Below are 26,609 nucleotides of genomic sequence, written 5' to 3' on the forward strand. Positions count from 1 at the left end.
ATCATGTTAATAACTGCGAATTATTATTTAATTGTCTTTTCTTGTTCATTGCTTGCAACAACTACAATACAAGCCTAAAGTAGCTAAACTGGCTGATTAGCCACCTTACTTGCTAGCTATGTTTATTTAGTAGCTAAAACTGATTCACACAAATGTCTATACATAAATAAGCAAAGGTAGCAGAGTGAAAACCTATGCAAAAACACACTATTTACACTGTACATTTATTTGCTTCTACCCACCAAACTCAATTCCCAATTGGCTTGCTTCAGAGTAACATAACTGAAATCTAACGACTGTGGAAAATGATTCCAGTCAGCTTTTAAAATTGAGATTATCCTAAATAACTGTGATTAGGCAATTATGTAATAATTGTGACAGGCCTACTTACTTTCCATTTGAACTAAAACATGTCCCACATCACAATGTCCCAAAGCACAAATAGACAACAGAGAATACACTGTTCTCTGGACTGGTGAGACAAAGTTAAACATCTTGGTAAAAGTACGCAGCATTTTGTCATGAGAAAACTAAATACTCCAAACCACCACTAAAACATCAACCCAAATATGACACATGGTGGAGGGAGTGTAATTGCATGGGTCTGCTCTGCCACCTGTACTATAGACTTTCAAAAGAAGGTGTCAATTCTCTCACAGCTTTCAGTTCCTGTACGTAAGAAATAAAAGAAGCATGAGAAATAAAGGTAACGGGGAGGGGACTTACGAGAACAGCGACAGAACAGAGCTGTTTGGAATTGTTCACCTCAGTCTTTCTACCTGTAGCTCATTTACATTCTGATCTGAAATGGGTATGTAAAAGCATTTTTGAAACCTTGAGTTAAGCCTGGTAACTACTGTTTCATTCATTGGACTTAGAGCTAGTCATCATTCAAAGCATTGCACTGTAAATTTACTATGTATTTAAGATTTTTTTCTTCAGAACAAGTTCCTTTCTTTATGTGTTATCAGATAATACATTGTAAAAAACATTTGACATTGGACAAGACTGAGTACTGATCAGTTCTTTACTGTCTTTTCTTTCCAGAAAACAGTTCAGATACAGAAAGTGATCCTCAATATGTATACAGTGACGATTATGATGAAATATGTCGCAAAGAAACTGTGGCCAAAGTTGGATCCATTGCAGTTCCTATATTCTTTTTCACTGTGGTCGTCTTCAGTCTTGTTGGTAACACACTGGTTCTTGTCATTCTTGGCCTCTATGAAAACCTCAGATCACTGACCAACATCTTCATCCTCAACCTGGCTGTCTCTGACCTGATGTTCACTCTGGGACTTCCATTTTGGTCCTTTTACTACATCTGGGGCTGGACCTTTGGTGATGCAGTGTGCAAAGGGGTCAATTTTGTCTTCTCAGCTGGATATTACAGTAGCATTGTGTTCCTGATGCTGATGACCATTCAGCGCTATATAGCAGTGGTCTATCCTCTCTCCGAATGGGAGGGAGGACAGCAGTTTGCAGTTGCTCCCATCCTTGCTTGGGTGGTGAGCATTTCAGCAGCAATACCAGCCGTACTGTGCAGTGCAGTCATGCCTGACCCAGAAGACCCTAACAAACTTTACTGTGAGTATAACAGCATGAAAACCACTGTTGCCGTTACATATGAACAGAACGTCATTTTTGTAAGTGCTTTTCTAGTAATGGGTTTTTGCTACTTAAGAATTCTTCAGACTGTCCTCAAGTCCAGAGCAAGAAAAAGACACAGGACTATAAGACTCATCTTCTGCATCGTGGCGGTATTCTTTATCGGCTGGGCTCCTTATAACATTGTGATATTTCTACAGACCTTCACTTACCATCAGATTGACCCTTTTATAGAATGTTATGTCACCGATAATTTAGAATATGCAGATTATGCCTGCAGACTGTTCGCTTTTTCCCACTGCTGTCTCAATCCAGTGTTCTATGTTTTTGTTGGTGTAAAATTCCAAAATCATTTGAAGATGATTATACAAAACCTTTTCGTGAGCAAAGCAAAACGGACCTCCATCGGCCACGAAATGCACCAGTTCCGGGTTCTCAGGGCTCCATGTACTGATACGGAAACAACAATGGAGGTAATCATGCAGCTGTCAGACTCCGTGTAAATATGAGTATTGTCATTAAGTGAATGTTAGAATTTATTTGATATATATTTTTTTACTGTCAGTGCAATAAAACAATAAGCTCATGTCACAGCAAGTTTGAAGATTGCGTGTACAAGTAGTAAGAAAACCAATGATATATGTCAGCTGTCGCTTTCTTTTACATAAATAATTTTGTACATGAATATTTGGCTTATAAAAGGAGTAAAAATAATACCTATAACAATGTCTACAATATACTAAATTAAAAAAAAATATTGAGAACTTTATGGTGTAGCTGTATATACTGCATACATTTTCTATTCTATTCAATCCTATCTGGCCCGCAAAAGTGTTTTAATTTTCTATTAATATTAGCTCGTTTCACAATGCACTGCACTACAGTCCCCAGCATGCACGGCAACATAATGTGCACTCTGAGTCTCCTACCCCAACAACATCTATGGGATCGCGGTTACACCTCAGTTCTACATAATTCTGCACAATTCCACAGCAGTCATATCACCAAACAGCTAACTGCAGTTCAGCCAATATAAACACTTAATGTCAGAAATTGAGCCCAAGTATTAATGAACTTACAGCAAAGAAAGGATGCCAGGTATATTGGTTTAAGCAAATAGGTAGGTTTAAAAGACAGAGCACCTGGAGATATTTAAATTTGGAATATTTCAAGTATTTATGTAATATTTCAAGGTTGACTACAAGTGTCTGTATTTTACTGTTTTTGCATATGTTGAATAAACAATGGTCAGTTTGGTTTATAGCAAAATGTAAAATGAAATGAAACATTCTCTGGCCCACGGATTTACTGAGATGGCCCTTTTAGTGTTTGAGTTTGACACGGGTTAAAAATACATGCTCTATTTAGCTTAGGTAGCCCACCCTAAGCGTTCTAATACAGGTAAGAGAACAGTTCTATATTCCATCATACTTTGTAAGTTGATGGTGCTTAAGTTACTTAAATAACATAATCCATTTTGTTTCTTTGTTTAAGGAAATATTTGTTCCTTGTATTGTGTGTTTTGTAGCGTGACTCCAAATACAATAAGAGGATGCAAGAAGTGAGAGTGAATTGCTTATTTAGGGAAGGAAAGTGTGTGACTGCTGACAAAAATGACATTTAGATGCATAACTCGAATGTTTTAGATTAGTGAGGGCACTGTGGTTTCTTTATCTACAGCTCATTTGAGGCTACAGGTGTAGCACTGACTTAACTGAAGTTGTGTGTCGTTCTCTAGTCGACATCATATCAATATTAGGAACTTCAGTTTGAAGCTAGATTTCTCTATGGCAGAAATTAATGAGATTTTTGGAAATCGCTGTTATAGAGCCCAGGGTTAAACAAAAAGGTTCCAAACCCAACACATTTTGCCATTTGTACATTTTTACCAATATCACTGGTTCCTCTGAAGTACAAGGTTGTTAAGGAGTCAAAATAATTTTGCTGCTTCTGTGCATTGAAAGATGTTGCACAAAAGTTAGTCTACTACTAAACTTCAACACCACTCTCCCTCACTCACTCATCATTAAAGCTGCTTCTCTTCCTGGGGAGCTGGAGCCTATCCCAGCGCTCATTGGGAGAAGGCAGGAAACACCCTGGACAGGTCGCCAGTCCATTACAGGGCAACTGCAACACCAGCTACCTCCCAGTATACTCTACTACTGCCTAAGCTACTTCACTAGCATACTCGACAGAGCTTGCTGGTTTCTGTGGGGTCTTTCAGTGAGGTTTGCAGTTTTATGAAATCCATTCAGCGAGCAACAGTGTTAGCTGGCATGTAGCAAAATTTTAACTCCTTAACAACCACATAATTGAGATCCAGTGACATTTAGTGGAAGATTTTATGTGGGATAAAACCTATTATTTTTGTTAAGTACAGCTTAACAATATATTAACAATATTATAGCAGCGGTTTTTAATTAAACAGAACAGAGGCATGTTCTCATGCCACTTTATGCTATTTTTGGGGGTTTGTAGCGTTTCCCATATATATATATATATATATATATATATATATATATATATATATATATATATATATATATATATATATTTAGCATTTTTATTAATCAGTTTTGAAGAAACAATGTGCTTTTATTTTAACTGTGCTTTGAATAGAGCATTGATGAACACAGCCAGGGTCAGGGAGGGAAAGTGAAGGAGACAACAGGAGAGTACATAAAGTTAACTAGCTACTACACATCAGCTGTCCTGGCTAAAATTGGTTTTCTCTTGAAAAGAGAAAGTTTTACACTGGTGATTCATCTGATATTTACTGGACAGTGTAGTACTGAGAAATGGGTCAGACAATTTGTTTTTTCTATAAATATATACATGACAGTATAAAGTTTTGCAGGGAAAAAGTAGCTAAATCACGCATGCTCAAAAGAATAGCGCAGCAGTAACATCTGACGTGCTAGCAAAAAACACAACACTGTCACAACTTTGTCACGGTGTTGTAAAAAGGTGGTGCTGTTTACGTTGTCTCAACAAGGTTGTCACAACTTCATTATTTTAGTAATGTTGCCATATCAGAGCCAGTTTATGAGGAGCCTGGCCTCTTCCTATCAAAAAACAGGACTGCAAAACAGCTGAGGGCGGCCGCGAGCAAGCCCTCAATAAATTGGAGTTAATGGAGCTCAACGGCTAAAAACGAAAAGTTAAAATAGTTTCTAATTACTTGCCCGGAACGTTTCTATAATTTTAGAAAGTAGATGGATGTCTTTCACTAAAAAAAGCAAAGAAACTCACCTATATATTCCCTTTTTTCTACAGCAAACAGGTTTTGGGCAGAAGGACACTAACATTACTGCTACTGAGTGCTGACTGGTTGGCAAGCGGAGCAGCTCATTGGCTGTTCGCGCTCACTGACGTCATGAACGTACATGAGGCATCATTTTGAACTTCTATAACTGGAGTTCAGAAGCTCTTAAAAAAAATCTAACAGCTTTGTTAAAATGTTTTATGCTGTTCTGTGCTCAGGAAATTAATCTTAACACATTCATTTTGCACTCAGGAATGGTTTCTCCTCAAGTTCTAATTCTCTACAGGTTCTCTGGCCATACGGTGTTATGACTACCTGTAAACGACTTAGCAAAATCCCATGGAGCTCCATTCACAACATAACGGAATTTGAGTTTTCTAGAAGGCTGTGACGTACTGACAACATGGCCCACTACGTCGTCACAACGTTGTCAGATAACTTAACTTTCTGAGGAATTACATTCCAACGTTAACCACCAAAACAATAGGTTGTCACAGCGTCATCACAACGTAACTGTGTTTGCTGGGTATCGTGGGAAAAAAATTATTTTCAAATTATTGAAAGTGTCTATAATCAAAAGAAGCCACTCCGTTAAAACCAGTATATTTTAGGATAAATCTAAAAATAATATTATAAATAAACGATTCTCTTCACCTCTAACGTTAAAATGACCGCTGAATCCGCTGAGCTTCAGGTTTGAGGTTCCGTTGCAGTGTGAATGTTAAATAACCGCTGGGTCGGGCTCGCGCAGATCCGTTGGGTTTTCCGTTGGATTTTAAATTTGAACGGAGAGTGTGACTGCGCGCGCGCGGTAGAAGGGCAGTAACTCCTGCTGAGCCATATTGAGCACGGATTAAACCACATGAACTGCACTTCTAGACGTGAGTAATGTTCATATGAGCACAATGCCATCAATTCTCCACACGTGTCATGATTTGGGATGTGCGTGTTTTGTTGCTGTTATCCATCATTTAGAATGAAGTCCAGTTAGCTTTTTTCGCCAACGGTTCCTTCACACAGAGCTGCTTAGAGAACATGGATTTATTTGGCTCCCATGTTCATCCAGAAGTAGAGAAACAGAGCATACGGTCTATAGAAGCCCGTTCCCGCCACGCAGAGGAGAAAAAATAGCCTGTTTCTGGCAGCAGTATCTCGAAATAATGATTTACTTTCTCAAAGTTTTACTAGTATCTTGAAATACTGATTTATTTCTTTGAAATATTCACTTAATATCTAGAAATAGTGATTTTCTCAAAGTTCTGAGATACTATGTCGAAATAAGTTATTCAATTTGTAAAGAAACAGTATTTGGGTCAATGTCATTTCTACAAGATACTAAGTCATTATTTTGACATAGCAAGTCAGTATTAAAACAGTCAACATGCCTATTTTGAGAAAATAAGTCATTATTTTAAGATAGTAATTGAACAGTCCGTCAATAAGTCATTGTGGAAGACTTTAACGGTGGGAGGAGGAAAGACGCCGGGGGCAGGTGTGAAGACGGAGAGCTATTTTATTCACTTATACACAACGCAAAAAAAGAAATACTCGGCTTTTCAGCCCACAGAGTAAGACAAGACGCTCGCTGGGACTTTTCAGTCCTTTCTTTCCACTTCTTATCAGATCAGATCAGCTCAGCTCTCACGCCTTCCGCCGTCTCCTTCTCTGTATGGGCTCTGCCGCCTACTGAAGGAAGAGATTGCCTATAAGTAGGCTGGCAGAAACAAGGCACAGGTGAACATTATCAGCTACTTAGCCCGCTGATTCGACGCTCGGCCACGCCCACCTCTCCACAGTCATAATTTTGCGAAACTATAATATTTTGGCATATTGCTAGTCCTATATCTCCTCTTCCTGGGCAGAGAGTTAACAGCCAAGTCTGCTACATAACTCAGATATGCACAGTGAAACTGAAAAATGAATGACTGGGTTTCTGTGCTTCTGCTTACAGAGTAACACTTCTTCAGTACTGGCTGATCATCGATTGCCGTCTCTTGCTCATTGGCCACAGTCAGTCTGGTCCATCTGATTTGAGTATCTTTCAGTAAGGTCACTGCACTGACAAGGGGCTGCCTACAACAACACACCACAATCATGAGTGCTGAATTATCTCTTTTTTCAGAATTCATTTGGGTCCTGTTTCACTTCTGGATGGCCTGTTTTACATGTTTGGTTCCCGGAGTGGTTTAATGAAGGGCCACTCCAGAGCATTAACCTTCCACAGCACCACACTGTTGGCCTGACCTGGCCTTGTGTTTTGGATTTTTGTCATGCTAAATTATTGTGCAGTGCTTCAGCTTTCATTTCTTGATTTTAAATGTGCTCCATGTGCCAAACTGATAAATGATACTGTGGCTATTTTGTAATTGCTTTGATTCGTAAGAAAAGGCAAGACACACATTTTTTTTTCTTTATTTTTTTTTCTTTCCAGATGCTTCACAACCCATACAGTTACGGTAAAAAGCGTCACTGCCACAGGTTTGTGGCTTACGCATTTCATGTGAAAACACTGAACTTTGAAATCTGTCATGTAAAGCATATTGGCAGGAAGTACGTACATCATAGAAGACACAAATGATCTAAATAAACATGCAGCAATGGCATGTTTGTAACTTTTCCCTGTTGTTAAAAAAACTTTAGATACATTTTTACTGTTTTTACTTTATTTTTACTGATTTTGGAAAAATTACAGTTTTCAAGCTCACCAAAGAACAAATAACTAAAATGCTCAAAATATACACTATCCACAGTTTAGAGTTTTGTTAACATTAATGGTTTAAAAGATAATGTCTTTAACTTGTTCTGCTTAAGTTGCTTTGATGTGATAATCATGGATGATCAGAGATAATCATGGATGCTTCTCAAAATTGTAATGTAAATGACTAAATATTTAGTTTGTAATTTTGTACAAACTTATATGACACATGGTTTAAAAAACTGTATTTATCATAAATATTTACATTAACACTAAACGTGAGTCTAAAAAGGTAAACATACATTTATAAACACGCTGTGGAAAAAATGCTACATTCATAAATTCTTCTAAGACTGAAAGCTAGCGTGTGCGGACCAGCGAGGCAATATAGACCCAGACAGAAAGCACGTTACTGGGGTACGGGTGCACGTACACAGCCAATGCAAACTCCATGTTGGGGGCCTCCACATTATGAACTCCGGTGCTGTACACGGCTTCAATGATTGGTCGGATCTCAGAGAAAGGAAGGTGCAGAGGAAACCCAGAAATCTAACATAAATGAACAAGCAAGAAGAAATGAATACTTGCATAATTTGTATTCACTCATTTCATTAAAATACACTATGAAGCTAATCCTGAATTATTATTCTTACCTACATACATAATGAGTGGCTAGTTTATTAGGTACAGCTACCTTGTATCTTTGCTCTTTTGCCATTTTATCAGGTTATATAACTGTACTGTGCCTGACACACCAGCGCAGCACATAGTACCACTATCATGTCAGTGTCACTGCTGTGCTTATTACAGTCCACCACCCAAATAATATCTGGCCTATATAAATTGTGCATCAGCAGATTGGCTAGAATCAGTAAATATAAATCTACGAACAGCACCTATATGAGGAGTCGGCAACCCAAATGTTAAGGGCCATTTTGTCCTTTCAATAAAAATCAAACCTCCTTGGGAGCCATGTTTTATGTCCATTTTACCATCTTGGCTGTAAATATGTCTCAGTATGTGCTAATGTGCTAGTACGTTATAGGCAAAAAAATATAATATAAATGAAAATACAGACTTACTTTGCTCTGCTTTAAGTTTTAGCTCAGCTATAGCTGCTTACCTCAAGTTTTTTTTGTCACTGAAGTCACTTCTCATTCGCCAGCTTCTTGATCAAATTTTTATGTTCCACCTTAAATGATGCCTGAGGCACCAGAATGTGACTGCTGCACCATTTAAGGTGGAACAGGAAAATTTGGTGCATTCACAAAGTGAGGTCATGTGAGACAGAAACTTGATCATCACACTCACCCTGTAGTCTCCCAGCAGGCTTTGCAGCTCAAGGCGATGTTCCTCAGCCACCTCACGACCCCCGCTCAGTTCTAGTTTTGGCAGGAAGTGCCGTAATGTGGACGTGCAGTACCGGTTCCAGCGAGTTGGGTGTCGTGGGCGCCACTCCATGATTTTCTCCCTTAGCACTTTCTCTATCCTGCCATTAATGCAATTCGAGATAACACATAAATTACACGGAACATAACGGCAACAGACTAATGACAAAATGACATGACAGGAAAAGCTTGTGAAGTAAATACAAAGTGAGAGAGAGAAAGATGGCATCATGGAAGGATAGTCTTTGTGGACTCACCTGTCCTGTAACTCTGCAGCAGCTGCCTTGTCTATGCGTCTGTACACCAGCTCCTCTGGCTTCAAAACACACAGAGCACAAACATAACCTTCACCAATTTCCATCAGTAACTCCATTCCATCAATTCCATCAGAGGCCTGTGTTTGGTGGAGCTGTTGGCTATGCTCCGCACACTCACCTGTACACTGGAAAGGCCAGGGTCAGGGAATGACCTGGAGAAGAATGGCTTCCAGAACTTTGGTTTGGTAACATCAAAACTCATCCTCATTGGAGCGGCATAAACCTGGATATTAAACCACACCTGCAACAGAATGCACCAAAAAACTATTAACTCCTTAAATGGCCAGGACCCACTGGTGGGTCCACAGTTTTACTAGACACTTCTGCTGGTTTGCAAAACAGTCCATGTTGTTACTGAATAATAATCCTTAGTATGCAATAAGCCTAGGAATTTAAGGGGTTAAACTATTAAAGAAATAAACCAGCCACCCATCTGAAATATATATTTAGTGCAGTTTATTAGCTGTTACATCATCATCAAGGTTGGGGATATAAACAACTTGTGAAGTTTTAATCTGAAAGTCACGTTATTTTTTGCATGTTAGTGTCATTTCTTGAATGTTGTCTCTACTCACATTGTCTGCATTGACCAGGCATCCAACAGTCTGCAAGGGGCAGAACGTGTCATACTGTCCATAGTACTGTCCTACGCTGGGGTTCCAAATCAAGTACCGGTTCTGTTCTTGGGTCAGAACATATGCTGTGGGACCCTAAAAATGTGACACCCAGATATATGCAAATGTGTTGTTTTTTTGTGACATCACAGAAACAATGAAATCAAAACAGGTTGTTTTACAGTTTAGTTTCCATGTATGGACTGTATGGACTATGGAAGGAATTGTTTATTTTGAAACTTTAGCAATGTTTATATACTATTCTCTTTTAACTCCAACTCTTATTTCAAAAAAGAAGAAAAAATTCCATGTTTCCAAAAATTCCATTTTTTCATGACATGGACTCTTCAGTGTATCTGTCCAAACTAACATAAATAGGTACCCAAGATGTTGTTGATCAAAAATGTACACATTTTTCCCAAATTATGTCAAATGTAGTTGATGAACAAGACACGTTTGCTGTTTGAAGAAAAAAAAAAGTATGTCCAAAAATGGTAACTTTACAGGAAAAGGCACTGTTTAATGTAGGATAATGCAAAGAGGTTTTATTGCAAGTAATTTTGGAACATTTGTATGGGTCCATTCATCAAGCAGTTATTACACAAGCTTCAACTGTTCGATTTTTCCACATATTTTCTAAACCGCTTATCCTTTTGGGTCGTGGGTTTGATTTATCTAGAAAAGTGAAAATAAAAAATAAATGGATACATGTTTTTTTGTGGGCAGCGACTTTATGTGGTTTCTGACACAGACTTTTTTTTATGTTTTGTTATGTAACGTCATACACTGTCGGAAAATACAAAACACACTTCATAACACTGCAAACTATATGGCTAGGATAACCATATTATATTACATAGAGTCACTCACTTCAGGGATGGCAGTTCCTATGATAAGCCAAGCCTTTTTGCCCATGGACAAGAAGTAGTTGCAGAGCAGCACCGCATGTTCTTCCTCATCTCCAGCTAACAATGTCAGGAATTGCTATAAAAACGATACAAAATGATTCAAATGAAGATTTGGCAAGGCTCATTCAGTATGAGAACAATGAACGAGAATAAAGAAGGTATCATGGAACTGTTAAAAAGCACTCACATCACAAGTGCTCCACAAGTCACAGATGCCAGCAAAAGACACGCTGTCTGGCAGAAATGGAATGAGAGACACATATCGAGCAACCAACTCCTGGAAAGAGATAAGGATTACATGAAGACAGAGTAGAAAAAGCAAGTAAGACCCTCAGTATTCAACAGGGAAAGCTGGCACAAGTGTAACAAAAAAAAGAGGCCTTCAATAGACAGAATGTCTATTGCTATATAAAAGGAGCAATGATGCAGGCTCAGTCAGCTGCAGTCTTTGTTGGTGTTGGACACTTCCTAAAAAGTGCATGCATGCAACACGATAAACCTGCACAAAGACAGGAACTTCATTTCCACACTTGCTATGCACATAAAGATTACTGAGAAAGGGTTTTGAGTGTGGTCTCGAGTGGCAGACGTACGTATAAACATAGACGCTGTGTAAAATGTGCACTGATGCGACCACAACGAGCACCCACAGTACTGCAGCTGCATCATTGCATTTTTGTGTCATGTCTTCTCTCATATGTACACCTGGTCCTGGGAGTTGAAATAGCATTTTTCTGATGGAAAATACCCTTGGTGGATGAAAGTGAGAGATGTCTTTCTTGGGTTAACTTACAATACAACTGTGGGGTACAACAAATGGCTTCAGAACTCACAATGCAACCGCTCATCTCTCCTATCCTGAACAAGGGTTTCACATTTTCTGTTCACTGAGTGCATTTTCAGATCATTAATAGCTCATTTCAGAGCAAGGGGTGCTCAGTTCTGATCTTCAGCATAGAAACCTATGAGTCAAACCTAATGTTCAATTTTTAGTAAATATTACAGGCCCCTGTTTTTGATACCACACCATTGATGTGAAGGACTAACTGTGGCACTCTAGCTGAGACTGACCGTCGCCTCCTGCAGGTTGTTGGGGAAGGCGTCCAGCAGCTCCTGTGGAGGGGCCAGGGGTCTTATGAAGCGTGTGATGAAGATGGATTTGCCATTGATATCCACAACGGTTGTGAGACACGGTCGGTCAGGAAAGCGCTGGCTTGCGTCCTTCTCAAAAATCTCGCATGCTAGCAGCAGTCGCTCCACCTCCTGAGTGTCAAACTTCACCGAAGCACAGAGGTCAGTAAGAGGACATAGGTCATTTGTCTTACTGTTATTAAAGATTCAATTAGACATTATTAAAAGAACACAAAATGTGTTTTATTACTATTACTACAGGTTATAGTACTAGATATGTTCCTCCATATTAAGATTACAGATTTAAGATTACAATACATTAGATTAAATTGCAGATTTCAAGTGGAAATGTTAATAACTAAAACCTTCTCATATGTATAATTCAGAAGGTAAACATTTTGTGTCAGTATTGAACCTGCTGGCTTAAAATGGAGAGTTTAACAAGAAAGATAAAGGTGCACCCCACAAGTTTTCTAACTAGAAACATACTTTTACTGTTACAGCATAGATAATCTAATTTAGGTCTGTTCCAGTCACACAGAAAGACACTTATGCTCTACTCAGGACAAAAGGTTTCATATCAGTTACCTTCACATCCTTCATCTATCAAAAGGAGAAAGCACAACAAAGAGGAAGTAAAAGGGAAAAGTCAGGGTGAAACAAGGTCTTACAGAACTGAGAAAATGAACTTACATAAACCTGTCTATATTAACAAAATTACAAGTAAACACAAACTAAAAGAATATCAAATGAAAGAGGACAGTAAAGCAGGAAAGCGGAAAAAAAGAGGAAAATAAAACAAACAGAACGTGATTTTCACCTTTTCTCTGATTGTGTCCCCAGGCACCAGCTGGGGCTCAATGGTGATGAAGAGGGTGAGGAAGGTGCCCTCGCTCAGGCTTCTGATGGCATCATACCCACCTTCACTGCCAAGACTCCTCTCCTTACTGTAGCCTAGCAACACCGGCGGTGTGGCCACCTTAAACGTCCCATCAATCTACCAAAAGAGAGCTATACATTTATCCCAATCAAATTTGAACTTTTAATTATTTTGCATTTAACCCTCAGAAGTCACGGTTATTAAGGGAAAAAAATTCTTAAAATGCTTTTTTGTTATCACTTGTAGTTTATTAAAAAAGGTGGAAACATTTGGACAAAAGTGCAGATTCCACACTTTAAATCAAGAACATCATTTTGTGTTTGTAAGCAGAAAAGAAGAGATTTTATTATGTCTGTCATTTGATGAAAAGTTATTGTTTGTGATAAACAATCTTTATATTTTTACCATATTCAGTAATTTGACAAAAAAATAATGCAATGTCAATGCATTAGGACCTTAGGACCATACTTGAGAAAGCACTGGTCAGCAATAAAGCTAAAGCAGTTTCTATATTACATAATCTACAATAATTCCTGTCAGACTACGTGGTTTACTACAATATACCCGTGACTGAAGATATATAGTGCTGAATGGAATCTTGATGGAGCCCAGCCAGTGTCTCTCAATGCGAGTATGAACAGTGCTTCCTCTTTCTCTTTCATCCTGAAAGAGAAACACAGTGCAAACATGCATGCAGTGAACAAGACTGCACAGAATGGAATCCATGTGGCTAACCAACATATACCTTACACGTATTGTATTACCTTACACAGGTTTACGATGTAAACTTCATGCAAAATTTCTTAATGTCAATAGCAGTTAGGTCTGAACGGACCTGCTTTAGTCTTGTACTAAACAGCTATTGGAGTACATCACAGACAGAATGGTTCAATCTTTGAAAAACTGAAGAATGTAATCTAGTTCTGAATAATGATTTGCTCATGCATAACCCACCTCCACCACCTCATGGAGAACTTCATCAAAGATGTTGATAAAGACTTCATCCCGTACCGCCTGCAGGCTGGAGGTGCTGTAGTCTCCGTTTGGAGCGCTGTGGGGGCAGGGAAAACAGGCGCTTCATGTTCATTCATTAAGTAATAAATGTGTAACGATTTCAAATATTCAGTAAATATTTTTACATAAAAACTAATCATGGTAACCAAAACTGGAATTGCCATGACAACGTACATCAACAGTAGACAGTACGTTTCCAGAGAAAAGTAGTCTTTTGTCCATCTGTTTCAAATTGAAAATTGCATAATTTCCTTTGTCTTGTTTTTTGCTGACAATGCAACTATAGTACTTTGTTGGGCAAGTCAAATTATTTTCTTTGCTATGGTCAAACTGTGGTCTTGTCTCTGCCTTTTATGGTCAAATTCCAAAGCTTGATCCAAAATCAAATTCCAAATTTTATACCCCTATTTACCTCTTTCTATTGGCCCTATAATGGCCATTAATGGAATAGAAATGGAAATCTGCTTGTATAAATTTGATTTTTTTTTCTCTGTAACAATGTTTTCAGATTAACTAGGACAAGTTTGGCTCTCTGTGTGTAAAAAGCTGAGACTATGTGCTGCTAATGACCAATTAGTGGTTAAACCCAAGCCATATGACTGGGGTGAATGGGGTATTCAAACAAAACAATTTCATACAAATGTATATTTCATCAATGTTATTGAAACAAAATGCAAAAAGCAGACTGCAACTGCAACTGATGCAAAACAGATTGCTTTTCATGGCTACTGTGAAAAGCGGTTAACTAAAACTCTTGAAATTCTGTAAATATTGGTGTAGAGAGCTTAAACTTCTCAAATGTTATCATAAATGTGTGAATGTTCATCTGACTCTACTGCATTCACTTCCCTGTAGAGTAGAACAATCCACCATCAGCGACCACGAACAGCTGTTTTCAGTAACAGTACCCACTACAGATTCTATGATATCAAAACCAAACTGTTTCACGTTCAGCAGAAATGTGAATTGGCAGTTTCTAGGGTATGTAAAGTGTGGTTGTGTTGCACATGCAGTATATCTCTGGCGGCCTGGGGTGGGGGGCGGGTTGGATGAGTAAACAAATTCCATGCTACTGATGTCTTATTAAAGTTTATACTGCACTACAAAGCATTTGTGAACTAAAACCTGAACGGCAGCACCAGCTCTTCATTCCAGCAGGGGTTTGGCCCCTCAGCTGTGGAAGTCTGCAGCACCGTACGCTGAAAAGTCACCTCCACAAAGGGCCGGATCACAGGCTGAAAGCGCAAATACATACACAAAACAGACACTCAGAGATATTTATAAGTAGTAGTGTTAACCAAAGCATGTTGTAATTTTCTATCCAATTTTTCACTTGTAGCTGACAAACAAGTTTCAACAAATTCTGTCAAAAGTGCTAATTTTCAGTTGATGTCACATTTGTGTCTGCAAGTAAACACATAATACGATTGTATATGATTTCAATTTGATTATGTTATTTTTGTGTGTGCAGTCTAGTTTTATGGAAACTTGCATTACATTTGTGTTGCCGATACTGTATTGGTCTCGGCACTGATACTGGCACTTCAACGCAGTATCAGTATCGGTAACGGGGATATCGATACCTATGACTGACACCACAAAGCAATTTCTGACACGTGCATGCGCACCAGTAGACAGAACTTAACAATACATTGATGGTGTGGGTTACTATCGACATCGGTACGCGGCATTGGCCGATATTAAAGGATCAGGTATTGGTATCAGTATCATAAGGAAAAAAAGTGGTATCAGTGCGTCTCCAATTTTTGTTATGTTTAACATCAAAACAAATGGAAACAAGTCAGAACCACCACCAGAACCCACTGATACAGAACGTTACTTTAATTCATTAAGTAAGTACATAATTTATGATGTCATTACACTTATAAAATATATAACGTAAATCAAATGAATAGCAAAATGACACTAATAATTAGACTTTTAGGGGTTAACACTTATTTAACATTTGTGTCTTCTGTACTGAATGTGCACATTGATGCATTTTTTTCTTTACTTCTCTTTCTGAGAGCAGTTCAGCACAGTACAGTAGTATAACAAAGTCGCTACTTTGGCGTATATGACCATAAATAGAGATCTGAAAGCTGTTAGTGTGTGCATTCCCTGAAACAGCACAGCGCGTTTGTTTCACTATTTACTAGCTGTGCTGGTAAATAAAAGTAAAGATGAGTTACCTGGCCAAGGGGCCACTCGTTGCCCTGCAGTGCTGTCTGAGAAGACGCAGCTGCTGTGAACGTCTCAGTGTAGGAGCGAGCACTCTTAGCAGCTGCTGCAGGTTTGCTGAAAACAATGGTACTGGTAAATAAAAAGCTTATTTGCTGAGGCAGAAGCAGAGATATCATGGATATCAGTTAATAAATGGATCAGTCTTATATATTTATATATATATATATATATATATATATATATATATATATATATATATATATATATATGTAAAGACTGATCCATTTATTATATATAAAAATTTGCAGTCAAAAGTTTTAAAACTTTCTGTTGATGTTAATTTTGTAAGTGAAAATGGTTTAATACTTTAATACATCATCTAAAATATGATATTTCTCTGTAGTGCACAATTTCTGTTTAAAATAAAACATTAAATAAAAAATGTGCCATAACTTTTGCACAAGCCGCATTCTATATTTTAAGCACAAATGTGCAAATGTGTAAAAGTTATGGCACATTTTATATTTTATTTTAAATAGAAATTGTGCACTAAAATTTGCAGAAAAATGTCATTTAATTTTGTTCCCTGTATTGAACTATTTTCACTAAGAAAATCAACAAAATGTAACTTGACCTGGAGTGTTCAAACTTTTGCATTCAACTGTAAATTCTCCTACTGCTCTCTGTCAGTAAGAAACAGTGCCAGTTAGACACATCCATTCATATGTATTTTTGCCACATTGTGATTTTATCATTTTTTATGTTTTTTTCAAGGCTACCTTATTTCTTTCTCTAAAGCATTTTGATGGGTTATTGTTTCGGTAAGTCCACTTTACTTTCTCTGATTATGTGCTTACTAATATAAAGGATAACAACAGCCCTATAACATTCATTAAAACTTCAGGGAAGCTGTGATTTGTGGTACCTGGTGTGAGGTTTGCGGATGGGGATGTCATAGCCTCTGATGATGTTGAGTAGGAGTTTGATGTCTCCGTCTGAAAGGTTCTGAGCCGTGACCTTCTTCCTCTCTTTTCTCCGAGGCTTCAGAGGCCGTTTGGGCTCAGCCAGCTTAAACAAGTTCAGGCCCAAAACCCTAAGGGTGTAAACCAGAGTTCACAGTCACTGCATGAGGTGGAGACAGATATTATTCGTAACCCATCCGGCTATGAATCTGAAAATTTCTTCACACAAAAATGCTACATGGCTAACAGCAGTAGGGACCAATTACCTTGATCTAATTTGCATAATGCTATTAGCTACGTTTTACTCTGTAGTTTTCCTACATATTTACCAACATTAGAAACATTAGGCATCTTCCATTCTACTAGGACTACTTCTGCATTTACGATGCTTCAGTGCATTCAGTGGGATCTTCTGGAGTAACCTAACCTAAAACAACCTGCCAGTTTTATGCTTATGCCATTATACTGTTACAGTTTACAAAGCAATGAAACTCCAGCCCCGAATTTTGCTTAGCTTTCTTAAATAAACCTAACTAATATTAAACAACTTGATGCTCATAATTTTTAACTGGCTCTAAATATGTATGCAATAGCTATCATAGTGACTGAGTACCAATAAGCTCTTTTTTCAAGGCTGGAGTTAAATTCTGTAAGAGGTCAGTGAATCATGCCTTTATGACAACTCACAGAGATACACACATTTCAAAGCCGCACTGACAAACTGGACTCTTCTAGAACTACACACTGACCGGTACAGTACTACAGAGAATGGGAACATATACTTATAGAAAGAAGAACTAAAGAGGCTTAATAAGTGGAACTAGTAATTAAGTAAATAAGAGGAAATGAATAAAAACAAAGCACAAAAAAACAGAAAAAGCCTGCACACGTACCCTCGGCCTGGACCTCTACATACACAACAATGCAAAGAGGAAACGGAGGATAAAACAGAGGAGAATTACCAAATAAATATAAACTGAACTGGAGAAAAAAAAAATCAAATTGGCAAGGTGTTAAATCTAGACAAAGGCTACATTTTTTACATTAGTTTCATTTAAAGCTCTTCAGAACAAATAATGATGCAGAGTGGAAGGGTATTGATAATTACCCGATGCTTGGGACCTCCTCTTCTACAACCAAATCAGACAGTATATAATGATGTTTTGCTATGAGGAAGCGATTAATTACTGACTCTCGCACCTGAAATAGAAAGAGAGAGTCAAACAATGTTAACTCAGTTGTATTACTTCTAGAATCACACGCTACAGATATTTTCTGTTTAATTCATTGCCTGGGCTACTCCAAGACTGTAAAAATGAATGCTAAAACACCCATAACCTTGGTTGAATATGATTCACTATTTCAACCTGTCAACAGTCAACTTCTCCACATTTTTTTCTGTAATTTTAATGTTTTAATATTGTGCATTTGAGGCAGGACAGTACACATCGGCTTGATTTTAGCAGAGAATACAGATAAATCGTCACTGTGCAAGGAAAAACAAGCATCTCCAAAATAATAACTTTGCAGGAGAAGGCAAAAATGTTCATGTAAAGAGATTTTATTCCAAGCAAATGTCTATTGATCGACTCATCATGAAATAAAAAAAAACAGTGTAAACTGAAAAACAATGTAAAGGGAAGCTGCTGAGCTCAAATGATGTACAAAAATAAAAATCAGACAGTGGCAAAATGCTTCCTCGAGTGCCTCGAAACTTCTTTTTTCACAGAATGTGATACTGATATGTCAAGTTGCTTAGTATTACTGTAATCCTAAGGTTATTTCAACTGCTTGCGTTATAAAAAGTAAAGGTGCCAGAGTAAAAATGACACTTAAATCACTGAGAAACAGCAGTAAAAATTAGTTCTCCTTTACTAATCATGTCTGAATAGGAGTATAGAGGTTTTTATAAAATATTACGTAAAAAAGGATTTATTTTACCATACCAGCACTGTAAATACAAACATGCAGGTTAGAGAGTAATGAGTATTTTTGGAGTTACATCAACACTAACACTGAACGATAAAAATAAATTATTTTCTGTTTGCCATCCCCACCATTGCCTTTTTTATTTCCCTGTTGTAACCCACTTAAAATTGTAAAAAATGTAAAAAGAGAAAGTTTTTAAAATGTCTGTAATGTTAAACTTGACTCCAGAGAAATGCACAAGCAGCCTGAGTCTACATCAACATTCAAAACAACTGAATGAAATTGAAAATAATCATATGCTGTCCATTAAATGTTCGTGCACACCTTCCTTTCCTTTGAAACTTTAACAGTAATTTGTTTTACTTTTTAATTTAGCAAATTTTTTGTTAATTTTTAATTTTACAAATGTTTTGTTTACATAAACAGCTACTTACTAATACTTTGGGCATATATTGAAACACTCTGCTTCGTGTTCATCGAAGTGCCTTCCTTAGTACTTGTCACATACTAAAAATCTTATTCCAAAGTTGGTTTAAACACCTGAAACAGTGCTAATGAGTATTCACTAGGATAAATATTTCAGAAATGTTTATGTGCGATACTGGGTGAACTGGGTTAGTCTTTATTATGTTATTGCAAACAGACATGAAAACATGCACATCTGCATTAAAAACATTCTGGGTAAACTAGGTGTGCTCTTCTGATGGGCAGTGTACTTGACCATCAGTGTTGCTCTGAATGGTTTTCCAGAGTTTGGAGTGAGTAGTCTACAGTGTTGTGTAGTTGTTGTTCCCTTTTTGTGACACAAAATCAGTGAAGTGCTCTTAAAAGTACAGTCATGATTATCTATTTTTTTTTCAGAATTAACATTATAATTAAAAAACAGTTGGGTCATGTATGGAGTGAAATATCAGATTCAAAAATGCCTTTTTGGGAATAGATAGACTTATATTTACTCACCTTCTGCAAATACTTGGCCACCAGGGCTCTGTGTGCATCTATGTGCTCTTTTGTGTCGACCAGCTCTCCTTCCTTTAGCCTGCGCTCATAATCCTGAAGGAGCACAGAGATAAAGTCCACATTTACATCTGTTGTAAAAAGTATGTGGCGTGGTGGAAGAACTACTGCAATTCTTATTGATAATATATTAAATAATTTATTTAACTTTTTTTTTAATCACATTAGATTTTGTTGCTGTTTTATGTAAGCAATAAGCCTTTATTGTCACACTGAGCACCACCACTGCAACAACACTGCAAGACATGGTCTCCTGTGCCTCAAAACTCCTTTTTCACAGAATATGACAGCATTTTTTACAGACATGTCGAAATCATTACTGACTCAGGAGAACGCAGACCGTAAAAATGATTGACATGGTGAATTCAGATGGGACTAAAAGCAGTGAGAAATGTTGGTAAAAATGACATTTCCCCCACTAATTCTGCCTGAAAAGTGTTTTAAAAATTTAACGTTTTACAAAATATAAGGAAAAATGGGATTTATGTTCCCATACCAGGAATGTAAATACAAACATGCAGGATGGACTGTAATGTGCATTACTGGAGACAATGTAAACACTGTAATCCTTGAGGTTTCTATAATAGAAGGCTAAACATAATACACTTTAAAAATGCCCATTATTTCAAACTTGACTCCAGAGCAGTGCGCTTATAGCTTTATTCATTTACATCTTTAATTTTTTACCTAGAAAGTGCAAAATGCCACAAAGAATGTGATGTTTTTAAAACAACCCAATATTGTATACACACTGATATGATCAGGTTATGGGGAAGAGTTTTGGTCATTTAACATGAGGGAGATCTATAAACAGAAATTCTAACCTCAAACACTTTCTCAGATATCTCACGCTCGGTGGCGGGAATGGTTTTAAAATGGCGAAACTCTGCCACCTCCTGGCTCCTCAGCCTGAGCAGGCGGAAACGACGAGAACGCTCCAACTCCTCATCAGACAAGAAGTTAAACTCCTCCTGCAGCTGCTCCAGTCGGAAATAATCAGGGACGGCCACCTCCCCTCCACTCGCCACCTACAGAGGGAGAGAAGGAGAGAGTGAGAAAGGAAGAGACAGAGACGACGTACTGTCCAGGTTCAAACAGGGAGTCAAATTTGATTGCTTTCATATGCCGTTGTGCCTGATCTTACGTAGTGAAGTGTAAACACAAGGAATTGGATCTTTTTGAGTTTGGACCAGATGTTTGTTTTCTTTAAATGATCAAAAAGGTACCATGTCAAAACACAAGAATCTAAGGAACTGAAAAAACTCTGGACTGTTCTTTGATCGTTACAGACTGTGAAGGACTTGGCTAATGTGATGTTTCTATTGTAGGAGCTCACTTACAGAGAGCAGCTGCATTATGGAGGCGTTGCTGGGGTCGTTGGGGTCAAGGCGAGACTCGGCTGCCCATTTCCCAAGCCTCTTCATGTCGTTTAGACCTGATGCGCCAATACACGCTATAGCATCCATCTGCCTCAAACCACTATAAACAGAGAGAAAAGAAAAAAGAAAAGGAAATATAAGAAGAGTCCCTCAAGTCAACTCACCCTGAAGCAGGCTCAATAGCTATTATTATCACAAAGAGCAAAGAGCCCTTGGACAGTACACTAGCCATAAAGCGCAGCCCCACGCAAGTTATAAATACTGAAAAAAGAAAAACACATTATTCACTGAAGGGAATTGCCAAAACACAAAACAAACCCAAATGTAATTCAAAGCTACATAATGTCTTTGGTGAAGACAGCGCAGCATTCTCGAATATAATGCAATTAGAAAAACATTTACAGGAATGTTCTGACAGCAATGATTCAGACATCATCCCGATTTGTGGCAAGTTTTCTTAAAATTTGTGCTTTTGCCTTCTCTTGTTCTTTAAGAATTTTGTTAGTGGGTTTCATTTGCACTTCTGTCATTTGGAAATGCTGTAATTTTCACAGATCCAGAAAGAATAGCCTCTTAACCCTTACTCAAGTTAAAGTACTGTTATTTCACTGAAATGTTGACACTTTCAATGTGAACAAGGGAAAATTTCTGTGAGAGGGCAATCATGAAAGGCCAAACAACTACTGTGTACTCCACAGAACAACAGATGCAATCATCTGAAATCCTCTTGAGTGCATCTGAGTGGGATCATGCTGTTAGTCTCACCTGTGCATGCCAGCACCAGACTGGCTGGAGGGAGGTGCAAGAGGTACGTCATCCTCCCCGACAGCCCAGGACACGCAACAGGACAGCTTGCCCGAGGTCAGCAGGGTCTGCCTGTTACTGCCATCAGCCGCAAATGAGAACGGAACATCTAAAACACAACAGATGTAAGCAATGCAATACAGCTTATTCGTTTGTCACTAGAGAGGCTGATAACCAATAAATACCTTAGTAATTTGGTCTTTGATGAACTTGCTTGCTTATGTGTGGTACCATACAGTATGTTAAAAAGCAGACTTCAAATCAATGATTTATTTAAAAAGTTACTCCATCCCCAGTCTCAGCCTAGGCCGAAATAACGAGAGGTATAATGTGGGCTAAGATACTAAGATTGGTCGCCACAGCTGTCAAAATCTCATCAATTACACTGATTCGCAATCCACGCTGTCATGTTTATACACTGTCATGCACAATTATGCTTGTCACACTATTACTATACTATGGTACTATTCGGACAGGATTAGTTTTACATGAGGAGGTGAGGTAATGCCAGTTTACTACAGTACATCTGCAATGTTTATGATCAATTAGTACGGAAAAAGTAATCTCAGTATAAACGAGGGAGATGGAAGCAGCTACTCGATTTACGCCTTTACTAAAAAAAAGAGTAGAAAACATGTCAAAGCATTTCATTTAGCCATTATTCTGTTTATCCTAACCATCCACCTTGTCTTAAGGGACAGTCATTAGCATTGTAATTAGCTTGGGAATTCACAGGCAACAGTCAACATCAGTGCATAAAATTAAATGTTTTTTTTTTCCTGTTATTTTTACACTTTTTCTATTATTGGTACACTAGAGGTAGAACAGTAAATATTGGCTTGACTTTAGCCACAGAAAACACAAGTAAAGACTTCATAATGATACTTAAGGAGCTTGTTTTCCACCGAATACGAACACTTTTTTACCGAAATGTTGATTCACACATGATTAATGTAACCTAGGGTTATTTCTAGGGTTGTTTCACACAGACCTGTTTTTGTTGTAGCACTGTTTTGACTGCATCTAGATGTCACCACGATTTGTGACTGGCCGCTTTGCATGACAGTCAAACTAGTAGTTCCTGGCCAAGCTGAGTGACAAAATCTTGAGACTTTCTAGCCCTTTTTACACCCAAAACCCAGGATGTTATCACAATGCTGTTACCAGTAATATTTGGACTTTAAGTCATTCACACTGACAGCCCTTAAAAAGTATTTTACTGGGATGCACGCAGTCATAACTCCCCAGGAGAGTCCTGTTAAACAAGACAGGGTCGTGTTCAGCATGAACGGCCATCTTCTTCATTTCTGAAATGTACAAAAATACACTTCCTTGACTGTTTTCTCATGCGAAAACCAAAAACTCAACTAAAAACAAAAGCAACACACAGACATTTTGCTTTGCAAGTAGAGGTGGGCAACACAGCAAAAATATAATATCACGATACTTTAAAAACTTTTCATGTCATATCATGTATACTTTTCAGGATACATGATATGTCACATTTTTTTCTGACATCTGATAAGTTGGAACAGACAACAAAGTCCCACGTTAAAAAAATAAAACTCTGTATAAAATTATTTGTGTTCAGCATTTTGCATCATGACTAAATCTAGTCAAACAGGACTAATGATGCTAATGACGCTGTTATTTCGCCCTGCCCTTATTTGCGGGCCATGCTGAATCACTTTTGCACAGTAGCGGACATGCATAAAAGCAGGGTAAATTTTTACTTATTCTCTCTAGAATCACAATGAAAATGAAATGAAACTAAAAAGTTGTAAAAACAAAAGCATTGCAGAAAAGTTCAACTCTGTTGGCTGTAATATAGACATCACTGTATTTCCCTGTTATGTATCAGCTTCAATTCACACACAAACCTTCCTGGTAATTTTATGGGAATTATACTAGGTCTTTAAGTGAATTGCTTTTGAAGGTGACTTACACACCTAACCCCTTTAATTACCACTAATTTCAGCTTAAAAGTGCATGTGAGAAAGGGGCTTCTGATGATAGCCAGTCTGGCTTGTGAGAACACTTTCTCCCTGGTGGGCGCCAAATGTTTTCATAGAGCGTAAACATGTGTTTGCGCATGTGTATCTGCAAGTGTCTGGGTTTACCGCTGCCAACTCCCTCATGGTTGAAGGTGACTCTTTGGTTACTGCTGAACTCCAGCTCTTCAGACGGAGCGCTGCCTGTTAGGACTGAAGATTCTGGAACTGGCACGCACACCTCCGCTAACGGAGAAGAGGAGGAGCTCACGCTCTCGTATATCTAAGGGCAAAAAATTTGTAAAGTCAAACATATACACTCACAGACAGACAAAACACAACCAAACTTTGACAGACACTACCTGCAGTTTGATGCTCTCTGGCCAGTTCACTATTTTCAGGTTGAAAATCTGTCCAAAGTGAACCCTGAAGTCCATATTGAGAGAGCGACTGTCTGTCCTGGAAACTTCTTTGTCATTGTACAAAACTTTAATGAAGAGAGAACGCTTTGCTACGTCTTCTCTTCGTGCAAATTCACCTCTTAAAAAACAAGAAGACATAGAGAAGATACAGTATCTAAGATGCGTTTCGATGTCATTAACACGTGGCCTTCATCTGTACTTCTTGGGTGTAAAGTCATTGAAATTCGTTAACGGTGTTTACTCACCGTGGACACTGCTCATTAGGCGTGATTGGACTGGAGGCAGTAAGTTCTGGAACCAGAACCGGTTCTCCGGGTTTCCTGCGAATCCTGCAGGCTTTCTCGTGTACCTGCTGCTCCAGTCCTGCTATGTCAGGTTTCTCAGGAGCTTCTGGCTTAACTGGCTCCTCCCCCAGCTCTTCCTCACTGTGCTCATCCTCCTCTTCCTCCTCATCTGCATCCTGAGACTGCTGTCTTCTCTTCTTTTGTTTCTTCTTTAAAGCTTTCTGAACACAGCACCAACAGCCAACATTTTAATACTGTTTTTTTAATGATTTTAAACTTGTAATTGACTTACAATTTTACATTCATAAAAGTTATTGTTGCATAGTATCATGTTTTGCAAAAAATAAATAAACATCCTGTACATTTTTGCCTTGTTCTGGCATCAAAACAAACAAAAGTGGGAAATGTAGAATCAAACATGTCAACACCGATTATAAATCGGTTATAAAATTGACATATAATGATGAAAATTCATTTATTTAATTACATATAAAATATGTTGGTAAATTTAATGTATAGCAAAATAACAATAATAACACTGGACTTTTAAGGGTTCACTCAACTACAACCTTAATCCAAACCATACTCGTACCCCATGCATATTCGGCTCATATTACTGTTAGTCAACCGTATTAGCCAAATGTCTTAGTTGACAGACACTACTCTTTGCTGTAATAAAACCTACAGCCACAGTACCTGCTTCCTCCTCCAGGACTTCCACTCCTCCAGCTGTCTCCTATACTCGCTCATCTTCCTCTCATAGTCTTCTTCACTCTCTGCCTGCAGCTCTGCCACTTCCGCCAGGATCTCTGCCTCCTGCTCCCGCTCATCCAACGCTCGCTGCACCTCCTCTCTGAGAAAAACGGGACATTAGATACAGAAGGGGAAAGATTCAGGAAAATCTGTTAACATGCTGCTTATATACAAATGAAGGGTATTTAGTGTTGCAGTTTTTGTAAAAGTGTTGGATTCATGTTTTGGTGTTTGTTGGAGAATGTTAGGCTGATTCACTGATTAACATTGTTAATGTTTGTGCTGGGTTGGTTTATTAATGTTTGTTGGAAAGTTCTGAAGTTGGCTTATTTATGTTTTTGGAGAGGGCTGTGTTGGCTCACTGATGTTTGTTGGAGGGTGTCAGGTTGGCTCAGTGTTTTTGGGTGTTGGGTTTATTTATTGATGTTTGTTGTAGGGTTTTGTTGGTTTATTGATATTTGTTAGATAATTTTGGGCTGATTTGTCACTTTGTTGGAGAGTATTAGGTTGGCTAACTGACATTTGATGAAGAATGCTGGGCTGGCTTACTGATGTTTGCTGGAAAATACTGGGTTGGCTCATTCATATTTGTTAGAGACTGCTATACTGGCTCATTGATATTTGTTGGAGGGTGTTAGGTTTGCTCAGTGATTCTGGGTGTTGGGTTAATTTATTGATGTTAATTGGAGTGCTGGGTTGGTTTATTGATATTTGATGGAGAGTTCTGGGTTAGTTGTTGGAGTGTTGAATTATCTTCAGCAGGACGCACTTTCTGATGTAGAGTTTATAGGGTGTGTTTGTGAACCCCTGGAACTCCCTCAGTGCTTTGAGCTCTTTCCAAACTTTGATGATGCTTTTCAGTAAAGTTCTATCCTTCTCCTGCTCAGAGTCTCGAAGCTGACGTGTATGTCTGTCAAAACAAGAACATGACACTGATTGAACCTAGTCAAGAATTTAAAGTGCCGGACACTATCTGCAACAGAATTAGAACATCTGAAAGCAAACTTGCTTCCTACAGTTTAGAAGATGAAACTGGACACAAGGTACTGGATAAATGCAGCATC

At 38.2% G+C, this 26,609-nt stretch overlaps 1 protein-coding gene and 1 pseudogene across 2 annotated transcripts in view; one reads left to right on the top strand and one right to left on the bottom strand.

The window, feature by feature from the left end:
* The first annotated feature begins 711 nt into the window (after positions 1-711).
* On the top strand, positions 712-2,062 carry LOC118822825 (annotated as a pseudogene).
* A 5,232-nt stretch (positions 2,063-7,294) lies between these two features.
* cc2d2a (coiled-coil and C2 domain containing 2A) overlaps positions 7,295-26,609 on the bottom strand; it is a 33,983-nt gene continuing 14,668 nt past the window's right edge. Inside the window, exons 16-40 of one of the 2 annotated variants that reach the window (XM_036592113.1) lie at positions 26,315-26,455; positions 25,489-25,645; positions 24,754-25,013; positions 24,449-24,626; positions 24,216-24,369; positions 22,057-22,204; positions 21,253-21,391; positions 20,737-20,940; positions 19,856-19,948; positions 18,075-18,166; positions 16,930-17,097; positions 16,013-16,118; positions 14,946-15,055; positions 13,761-13,857; positions 13,371-13,469; positions 12,747-12,923; positions 12,515-12,529; positions 11,867-12,070; positions 10,983-11,072; positions 10,758-10,871; positions 9,849-9,983; positions 9,392-9,514; positions 9,214-9,272; positions 8,880-9,057; positions 7,295-8,117 (exon numbers count right to left, since the gene is read on the bottom strand). In XM_036592113.1, the coding sequence (XP_036448006.1) occupies positions 7,929-8,117; positions 8,880-9,057; positions 9,214-9,272; positions 9,392-9,514; positions 9,849-9,983; positions 10,758-10,871; positions 10,983-11,072; positions 11,867-12,070; positions 12,515-12,529; positions 12,747-12,923; positions 13,371-13,469; positions 13,761-13,857; positions 14,946-15,055; positions 16,013-16,118; positions 16,930-17,097; positions 18,075-18,166; positions 19,856-19,948; positions 20,737-20,940; positions 21,253-21,391; positions 22,057-22,204; positions 24,216-24,369; positions 24,449-24,626; positions 24,754-25,013; positions 25,489-25,645; positions 26,315-26,455 (3,430 nt within the window). In that variant the 3' untranslated portion in view covers positions 7,295-7,928. The remainder of the gene's footprint in view (positions 8,118-8,879; positions 9,058-9,213; positions 9,273-9,391; positions 9,515-9,848; positions 9,984-10,757; positions 10,872-10,982; positions 11,073-11,866; positions 12,071-12,514; positions 12,530-12,746; positions 12,924-13,370; positions 13,470-13,760; positions 13,858-14,945; positions 15,056-16,012; positions 16,119-16,929; positions 17,098-18,074; positions 18,167-19,855; positions 19,949-20,736; positions 20,941-21,252; positions 21,392-22,056; positions 22,205-24,215; positions 24,370-24,448; positions 24,627-24,753; positions 25,014-25,488; positions 25,646-26,314; positions 26,456-26,609) is intronic. The other variant, XM_036592114.1, reaches the window with a different exon arrangement.

The sequence above is a fragment of the Colossoma macropomum genome, unplaced genomic scaffold, assembly GCF_904425465.1.
Source record: "Colossoma macropomum unplaced genomic scaffold, Colossoma_macropomum, whole genome shotgun sequence".
NCBI classification, from domain to species: Eukaryota; Metazoa; Chordata; class Actinopteri; order Characiformes; family Serrasalmidae; genus Colossoma; species Colossoma macropomum.